This window comes from Schistocerca nitens, chromosome 5, assembly GCF_023898315.1.
Source record: "Schistocerca nitens isolate TAMUIC-IGC-003100 chromosome 5, iqSchNite1.1, whole genome shotgun sequence".
NCBI lineage: Eukaryota > Metazoa > Arthropoda > Insecta > Orthoptera > Acrididae > Schistocerca > Schistocerca nitens.
Genome location: NC_064618.1, coordinates 380,338,929 through 380,349,092, shown reverse-complemented (window position 1 = coordinate 380,349,092; position 10,164 = coordinate 380,338,929). Strand labels below are relative to the sequence as shown.

The 10,164-nt window shown below is 39.8% G+C and overlaps 1 protein-coding gene across 1 annotated transcript; it reads right to left on the bottom strand.

Annotated features, from left to right (window-relative positions):
• Window positions 1-5,681: 5,681 nt before the first annotated feature.
• LOC126260471 (putative gustatory receptor 28b) lies at window positions 5,682-6,482 on the bottom strand. The gene has a single exon (XM_049957799.1). The coding sequence runs from the start codon at window positions 6,480-6,482 to the stop codon at window positions 5,682-5,684; it is 801 nt and encodes a 266-aa protein (XP_049813756.1).
• Window positions 6,483-10,164: the final 3,682 nt, after the last annotated feature.

The following is a 10,164-nucleotide window of genomic DNA, read 5'->3' as shown; positions in this document are numbered from 1 at the left end:
TGTGTCAAAATGTTGTCTTCAAAGACAGCGGTTCATGTGACCAGAGATGAAACTCAGGGGGAGACAATTGCGGACTGTATTGTGGGTAATCTAACATTTCCATTTGAAAACGATGCAGGAGCATCTTCATTGCCCCTGCAGAATGCGGCTGAGAATTGTCTTGAAGAAGAAACAGCACGACAGTTATGTAATGTTAGCTGCATAGCTTCAGGCGAAATTTCTCACCAGGCCCTCGTACTTGGCGGCAGACACTATTTTCTAGACATCTTTACGCACTCACTGCGAGCTCAGAAATGAGACGAGCGACGTGATGCTAACTGGAGTTATACTAGAGACACTACCCAACACATCTATGCAAAGCTTTATCGGATTTTCATAGTCGTTTCCATTTCGCGACCGATCGGAGCTTACTTTCTGAACGCCCCTCGTATTTCAATCATATGAATGTCCCACCGATTTATCCTTCGGAAATTATGATAAATGTATATTCTCTCAATAATATGAACTCATCTGGAATTAAAGGGGTTCCCGATACAGCTCTAAAGACTTGTTCCCCATAATAAGCACTGTCTTTTCCGAAATTTGTAATTTATCGTTGACACATGGAATTTTTTCAGAGAGTCTGAAACATCCCATGTTTAGACCCCTCTATAAGAAATCTAATAGGAGAGATTCCCATAACTACTAACTAGTTTCACAACTGACATCTCCTTCCGAAATGTCTGAGAAGGTCATTTATTTTATAACAGTATCCCACGTGAGCAACAACAGTATCCTCAGTAAATCACAGTTTGGAACTCGGAAGAGTTGTTCAACTAAGAATGCCGTTTTAACAATCACTAAATAATAGAATGGTAGCACTTAGTTTATTCTGTGGCCAATCCAATACGTTGTACTGTGTGAATCACAACATCCTCTCTGATAAACTGAGGCTTTATGGAACTTACGTTATATAAAATCAATTTATAACGCCATACGTTACTAGAAGAGCGCAGAAAATTATACTTCATTATAGAAACAATGTAAGCAGGGGACATTTTTCTGATTGGGAAGAAATCGCTTATGGAGTTCCACAAAGCTAAAACTTAAGTCCACTGTTGTTCTCATATATGTAAAAGACCTTCCACTTTATATGCAAAAAAGCAGAATCAGTTCTCTTTGTGGAAGAGGTTAGTGTTGCAGTCAATCCAAACATACACACAGCAACAGAAGAAATGGTAAATAATTTTCTTAGACGTGTTGTTGAGTGGTTTTCAGTGAATGGTCACAGCCTCAATTTCAGAAACACACAACATATTCAGTTCTGCACATCTAGAAGTGCTACACCAACGACAAGTGTAACACATGTGAGGAAATAATAACAAGGATGGACAGGCAAAAATTTTTAGTGTCGGTAGTGAAGAGAATTTAAAGTGGAAAAAGCGCATTTTCGAACTAATAAAATATCGTAGCCTATGCACACCAATTTTGAACCTCGAATTTTGGCAAATCCTGCGAAGAGACATTAATGTCATGGAATAATGTTCTGGGGTGACTAACTTCAAAACAGTATTCCAAGATTGTTGTAAATAATTCACTGCACTTCAAAAGGAACATGGTGTTACATAATTACAATACCAGAAGGAAAAATGATATTCATTGCCCTAAAAGAAGTTTGTCTTTATCACAAGTTTGTCTTTATCACACCAGGACGTGCGAAATGCTACCACCAAAATCTTTACTCACTTCCCAATGACATAAAATGTCTGACAGGCAGCAAAGTTATTTTATGAAAGAAACTGGAAAGGTTTCTTCTTGACAGCTTCTATTCCACAGAATAATTCCTATTTTTGTAATGTGTAAAAGGTGACAGGTAGGAACTACTAACTCACAACACTAATAAAAGAAATTTAAAAATGGTAAAAAGTTGTAGGTAAACAGCATGAAGCGAGATTTACGTATGAATGCTTAGTATGAATGTAAAGTAACTTGTCTCGTATCATTACTACAATTCGTACAAGTGATCCACAAAGCAGTAAACTAACTGCTGTTAGTACCGTCAAACTGGGTGATTTCGGACGGTTTTGTCATTATTTTGATTGTAATTTTCGTATACATTGTTAGATTACATTGATTGTCATGGAAGTGGTAGGGTATATGTGTAACGAATAAAACAACCCAGGCCCAGAAAGTGTATGTGTAGGTATATTTATCTGAGGCAGTTAAATAAAGTGTCCGGAGTCACCTCATGGATTTGGGTGATTTCGGACACGTGTGTTTTAAATCTCTATCCGAAGTTACAGTATATAGAGGGCGAATTCGGACAGTTACTGCCTTTTTTTTTAATTCTACATGCTTTTTATTTGATTTTGGTGACTTTTTACACAATTTAAGGGAGCCCTTTGTTACGAATAAATGATATGGAATGATAAAATGTATTTTATATATTACACATAAGTTTTTGTTTTGCAAGAATTTAAACAAACAGTCTCTTTGTTCACTTCTGCACGACCTCATTTAATATTTTCGCTTAAGCGAATGGAAAGATCTTCTGACTGTCGTTTGAGGAATAAATGCACCCATTCTTCTCCTGGTAATATATAACAAAATTTCTTCTCTTTTCGGCTAGATTTATCAACGTAGCCTTCAACTAAATATATAATATCCAATTTAGTGAAGGGAAATCCCCAATGTGCAGCCCTCAAGATATCTTGGTTCAATATTTATTCTTCTTCTTTATTTAGCACTGGCTGTCCTCCCAATGGTGCTGAGCACTATGGGAGTTAACATCTGAGGTCATCAGTCCCCTAGAACTTAGAACTACTTAAACCTAACTAACATATGGACATCACACACATCCATGCCCGAGATAGGATTCGAACCTGCGACCGTAGCGGTCGTGCGGTTCCAGACTGAAGCGCCTAGAACCGCTCGGCCACTCCGACCGGCTGTCCTTCCTTTTTTTCGGATGTGCTTCCTGCACTTTATTTTGTAGGGTTGATTTAGATATACCATACAAAACACATGCTTTTCTGTACGATAATTTACCACTCTGAATATCACGAACAGCTTTATCTAAAAGTTCGGGTCATAATTACCCCGTACTGTAGCACCTATCCTACACTTATACCTTCATGGCATGTCCGACATCACCCCATACAGTACACAGTTTTACAAAAACAGTTGTTATTTTATAACCTTGCACTAGAAACTCGACAAAGTTGTACAGAAATTGTCTCAATGCTGTTAGCTACTGAGCGCGTCGACAATTACGGTTACAATAACTTCCCGCTCGGCGCAGCAATACAAAGTTTCCACTTTACGATAATGCATGGATTTTTAACACTGAGACTGTTCGTCAATTAGTCACCTAGGGAAACAATTGACGCAAAATAAAAGTTGTGGAAAGCGATAAATGCAATCTTGTACTTAAAATAACTGGCGCAAGGACGTTAAAATAGTAACTCTTTATTTCTATGCAGTAGCAAAGAGCAAATAAGCCATACTCTCCGAATTCGCCCCGGTGTCCAAAATCACCCCGTTTGACGGGTCTTGTTCATTCTGACAGCGTGAAACATCATACAAAGACATCTACAGTTGTAGAGCTAGAGACGGCAAATTTCTTGTGTAAACTTATACATGTATGTTTACCGGGAATGTCGTTGTTATGATGTGTAATCGTCACCAGCAGTGAATTGTCGTGGTCTTCTCATATAGTATATGTGTGCAGAGACATATATACGCATGTTAATCGGGAAAGTCGTTATTATAATGTGTAAATATCACCAGCAGTGAATTGACTTGGTCTTTTCGTGTAGTGTATGTATGCAGAGTTCATTATATTATCTATTAATTGTAAATAATGTGTCTTTCCTGTACTTTCTTTACTATATTACAGCCTTTAATTTCGCTACAGTTCCTGTGTTTCCATAGACGTGTTAATAGACAATATCATTCTCTTGTTTGGTGTGAAGTGTGCCAGTGTTCCATCTGCTTCATATCCAAGTGATGTCCGGCCCCAGTAGCTGAGTGGTCAGCGTGACAGAATGTCAATCCTAAGGTCCCGGGTTCGATTCCCGGCTGGGTCGGAGATTTTCTCCGCTCAGGGACTGGGTGTTGTGTTGTCCTAATCATCATCATTTCATCCCCATCGACGTGCAGGTCGCCGAAGTGGCGTCAAATCGAAAGACCTGCACCAGGCGAACGGTTTACCCGACGGGAGGCCCTAGCCACACGACATTTCATTTCATTTCCAAGTGATGGAAAATGACTTGAGAATCTCTGCACTAACTCAGCAAGAGTGCGATGTATTTAGGTTACTAGCTGGTAAAGTTAAATCGTACGCTATGTCTGTCGTGGGAGTGGGAATCACGATGCCGAACATTATTAGCACTGTTACTGAGGCAGCCTATTAGTTCGATTTATATGTGGGCAGCTCCTTTTGAATAGTTTACTTCGTAAGAATATTTGGAATTACGACTTGTAATGCTTTCCATACACTTAATCGTATTTTAGTCAGTGACTAACACTCCGCTTCTCCTGGCTTTCCCAAACGCACTTCACACGAAAGTGATTGTTTCACTGTTACTTTTGTGTGGGTCCAGTTCCAAAAACAGTAGCCTGAAATGTATTTTCCAAAGGGAGAAGTGAATCAAAATATTTTTCTTAGAAAGGTGATGACTGACACAGTTTTTATGCCTTATCAGCTTCCATTGTTTCCTAATCAGCATGGCGTACACAGAACCACTAAATGTGAACGCCCCTATTTGTGTCATTAATATTTGTATGGTAGGTATTCAAGCTCAGAATTCTTGAAAAGTTGGTTACATCTGAGTATATCTTTCTGCAGTGCTTTGGTAGTGCCACAGGAAGAGGCTTCATTGTTAGCACCAATGGGAATAGTATTCCTTGCTTGTTTTACATAGAAATGTTAGCAAAGTAATTTTCTAAGAATGCACATCACAAATGAAACAAAGTTTTATTGTTCATATGGTGAGCTACAACTGTGCAAACTTCCGAATATTAAGTGGATTAATCATACAGAGAAAATTGTGGGACCACATTGTACTCGTTTCTTTTTATTTATTTCCACAATGAAAGGTAGTTTTATTTACAAAATAAGTACTATTTTGAATACAATACCAATACATTGTTCTTTAAAATCAATAGTTAAATGGTGAGTAAGATTTTCGTATTTTTTTTTTTTTTTTTTTTTTGCCTGATCACTGCTAAATAAAAGCTTTGTGGGAATTATTATGATTTCCTCATGTTACACTTATCATATGTAAACGCAAGTGGAAAATATTAACACTTACTATGTTCTACACCCTCAGATAAGTATTTACAAAATATGCACGACACTTGTCATCCAGAAAAACATAAAATGTTTCCCTACAGTCATTGACAAACCAAGAGTTAATCTCAATGACAGCTATGAACAGGTGAAATACTGTGAATATTTTATAAAACAAAAAATAAATATATCTACGTTGACTGATATTTGTGCCATGTACATATTAAGACTAAATTACAACTGTCAACGTAATTATGATTATCATACAGAGTAGGTTTTCTAGGTGAAAATCAAGAAATTGAAATTTCATTGAATGAAAGAGGTTTGGTACGTAAATGTAAACTGGCAGCCGTATAACAAACTGTGTGTGTGATAGTCCTTTCAGATACCTGTCACTTTCTCTGTCTGGTTAACATGTGCACCCTGCGGCGCTGCTGTTCTGCTGCTTGTTCGCGCCAGACAGTCCAAACTGGACGAGGATGACGACGTAGGTGGTGACGGTGGCTGTGAAGCTCCTCAGCAGAGACAGGTCGAGCGTGAAGAACCCCGCTGCGCTGTAGTGCAGTCGACTGCGCGCCATCTGCTCTCCGAAGAGCTGCAGCTCGTCTTCACAGCCACTTCTAGCAGGCAGCGGTAGGAGCAGAAGTTTCTGGACCAGCCGCTGTGTGCGGGCGGTCTCTTGCACGACCATGTCGCTGCTGTACGCTGTGGTCAGTAGACGCCCCGCCATGAGTCCAATCCACAGAGAGAACATGGTGATGACTTGACCCCTCGGTGTTCCAGGCCACACGGGCTTCAGATCTAAGAAGACAACAACACTTATGTAAATGTACGTCACGATGCTCACGAAACAGCTGACCACTTCTACGAGATTTTGTACTCCATAAGCCGCATTGACAGCTTTACCCATTTCGATAAGGAGGCAATATATTTTGCGCAAATTTCGCAGCTGGCTCGCGTCTTCCTCCGTCACCATTACCTGATTACAGCTGGGTACATCGTTTTTAGGTCCGTTGACAATTCTTTGAGCCTCAGAGTGGAGTGAGGCAAAAGACTTCTTGACAAAAAATGTATCGCCACGCTGTAGATCTTTCGTTTCTGGTGTGTTACTTAAGAGTTTCGAAATTTTAATGTCGAGATCTCCTTCTGCATCTTTGGTAGACTGGAAGAATAACTGCAGAACATACCTGTTCAGTCTTGAAAATCTCATTTTTAACGCCACATTGAGAATCAGATATTGTAGAATAGCGACGTTGCTCATGAAGTGCATGACAAAAATAGCAAAGAGAAAAGAAAATTTCAAAATAGGTAACATGAGCCATGTAATATCAGCATATAAAACCACTGAATAAAAGGTGACTGCTACAACACCCCACACCAAACGAGTTGCGAGACGTAAATATTCTGTGTCTTCGTCTCCATACAAAAATTCATCAACTGAAATTAGTTTTGTGCAGAAATTTTCGACGTGTCTTTGTTTTAAAGTAGAGCTGCGAATAATACACGTAAAAGCTGCAGCCGTAGCGAAGAAAATGTTGCAGGCGTCCGAGTACTTAGCAAGGCTCTCCACAGTTTCGTAACTCTCTGGTAAGCGCACCAGAAGAGCATAAAGGGCGCAGAAGAGGATCAGTAGAGCGAGCGAAATACAGTACAGTCTCGCCTTGACTGTTACCGTTATTTTTACATGCTTCTTGTCAAATGAAACTGGACATGTGCCGAACAATTTACACAGAACGAAGAAGTACCGGATCTCTGTGTAGCGCTTCGATAATCTGTCCATCATTACTTACAGACTTTACTCCAATTGATCAGCTCGCCGAGTGTGAGTTCCCAGTAGGGCGAGTAGAAGACGTTACAAATAGTAATATTCGTAATGGAATTTCATCGATCCGCTCCTAGCCCCTGTTAACCTCCCACGAGAACATTACTCCCATTGTTTATTTTTCGAAAAATATTATCCAGGAACTCTTAAAGATAATTACTTTCCCTTACAATCGTTTTACTCAGCACAGTCACGCGCTTGTTAATATCGCGGCTATTATGTTGTCTCTTATGTACTCCTAAAGAATTTGGTAGAGGATGCTTTATCTTGAAAGGAATAAAAAATCAATTTAGGAACTCAGTTAATTTGGTAAATTATTTTTTCGTAAAGTATGATTGTCACTCACACTGACATCCCTCATCCTGTTAAGGTGGAATTTTCCCCCAGAACAGCACACAATATACAGTCGTACAGGGTGGAACAAAACGAGGTTTATTTTCAGAAGTCAGGATGCGAGGAATTAAAAGAATCTTCTCTAACACGTAATGTTGTTAACCTATACAACAGCGAGTGACGAGTTGCTTCTTGACAACGTCATCCAGACAGGAAGACTTCTACAAGACCTCTGTTGTCTTTTCGAAATGCCAGACACCAGATCATGTCCGACAATACTATGTCCTTTTCCTCCTATGAAAGTGGAAGCTTATCACGACATTATTTAAAACAGTATATAACTGTAACATCTATGTGGTACAGCCTTATCCTGTATCCCAATGTACAGGATGTTTATAATTAAATTTTTAGCTATTTGAGCCAGTGTAGACCAATACCACTGCAGCTCTTCGCGACTATCGTCGCATTGAAGGAATACGAACGATTCCTCTTCCAGCATAGGGGTTGAAGAACATGATTCGCAAGTTCGAAGTAACTGGCGGTTTTGGAATTGCTCCTGGAAGAGTCCGGCTCCCAAATGCGCCGCAAATTCCTGAAGAAGTTACTGTTGCCATGGCTGAGAATGCTGGACGCAACTTGCTATCTTTACGAAGTGCACAAGCTATGTCACCACATTCCGTGGGCCATCGTTCGAAAAGTGCTGAGAACAGTTTTGAAATGGAATACACGCTGTAGTGCAAAGAGACGGTCGTCACAACGAGCAACGTTTATAACCCGGAACGTACGCGGTTAACATATATTACCCTCCCAAGTAGAAACTAATGCTTTTCTTTCTATGCTTCATTCGTTATTTGTCTTCCACGTGTCGTTATAAATGTTTCCACAAAGTTTCATTGTCCTACGATCACTCGAACTTCATGAAGGTCCTTTCAAGTGGCGGAAGTTTAATTACAACCAGCCTGTTCAAATGTGTCTGAAATCTTATGGGACTTAACTGCTAAGGTCATCAGTCCCTAAACTTACACACTACTTAATCTAAATTATCCTAAGGACAAACACACACACCCATGCCCGAGGGAGGACTCGAACCTTCGCCGGGACCAGCCGCACAGTCCATGACTGCAGCGCCTCAGGCCGCTCTGCTAATCCCGCGCGGCAACCAGGCTGTATTCGTAATGGTAGACAAGCAATAAAACAATTAATTGGGGTTTTTTATGGAGCAGACCTGAAACGAATATTAGGAAGTACAAAATTATTGTAGAACGTGTAGCAACATGTAGAGCAGAAATATGTAAAATAACTGAAAGAAGTAATAGGAACTTATTGTCAATGCAGATAGGATTTTACAGTGGTGACTGTAGCTTGAAACTAGAGGATAAAATTAAAAATGAAGACTATGAAGGGAATGAACCAGAGAAACACTGTAATTGATACTTGGAAGCAAAACGACTGAGATGGTGTAGACATTGTATGCCGTTTGAGTGAGGACAGATGACTTAAAAAGATGATGGAATGGGTTCCAAGTAATAGTAGAAGAAGAGGACGCCCGAAAACAACGTGACAGAAACGAGTCAGGACAGCTATATCAGAGAGGAATTTACGAGCATGAGTGGAATGATAGAAGACAATTGAAGGTAGGATGCGAGAAACAACAATAATGTTGTATTAAATCGCAAAAAAACCAACCTACGCAGCTTTTGTTAATTTACAGTCAAACTACCACAGAATATAGTTAATATTCACAAAACCTGAAAAACTGCGTCGGAGTGAAGGATAGACTAATTGTGATGGAAGAATAATGCTACAAAGTCCGTAAGTCCTCGCAAAGTCCTTATCAACAGAGCAATTCATAATCCGTATAGCAATCCTTAGTCCAGTCTAGCAGAGAGTATTCGGACGAAGTACAAGAGTTCCTCTTGACAGGTGATAATATAAAGCTTCATTCTTAAAAAAAAAAAAAAAAGAGTTAATCGTTGTTGAAAGTAGGTTTAGAAACAAACACAATATATTTATTAACGACTCTAAAATCATTGCTCATACAACAAGCGCGGTGGCGCAGTGCTTAGCACACTGGATTCGCATTCAGGAGGACGATGTGATGGTTCATATCCCTGTGCGACTATCCGGCTTTAGGATTTCCGTGGTCTCACTAAATAGTTCCAGGCAAAAATCAATGTCGTCTGAAAAGAGCAGAGGCCGACTTCCTTTCCCAGCCTTTCGTAATCGTAGCTTGTGCTCTGCCTCGAAGTACCGCGGCGTCGACAGGAAGGTAACCTCTAATCTTCCTCCTACTTCCTTTGCTCAAGCCTCGATTTACTAGGTTTCAAGATATCTGCGTCCTGATATTTCTATGAGAAAGAGTTCTTTTGACTTGAATGAGAAGTAGAACAGACCGCAGCTGCTGGGACATTTGTAGAGAGGTCACTTTGGATATCAACATAATTCTGGTAGCTGTTCCGTTCCTGTTTATTAATGACACCTGCGTTGCTGCTAGTCATGAAGATATGAATATATATTCATCCTGATAGATTAGAAAGTGGAAATTTTGACGTGGTATATGTTAATTGTAGGAGCGTCTATGGTAAGATCGCAGAGTTAATTCCCTTCTTGTTATTGTGCTCCACTTTTCGAAGACTGGTTTGATTCAGCTCTCCATGTTGATCTGTCCTGTGGAAGGCTTTTGGTTTATTAGTAACTACCACAATCTACATCCATTTCAACCCGGTTACTCTATTTA

Coding starts and splice junctions, on each gene's coding strand:
- LOC126260471 (XM_049957799.1), bottom strand. CDS start 6,482: ATGAGATTTTCAAGACTGAACAGGTATGTTCTGCAGTTATTCTTCCAG.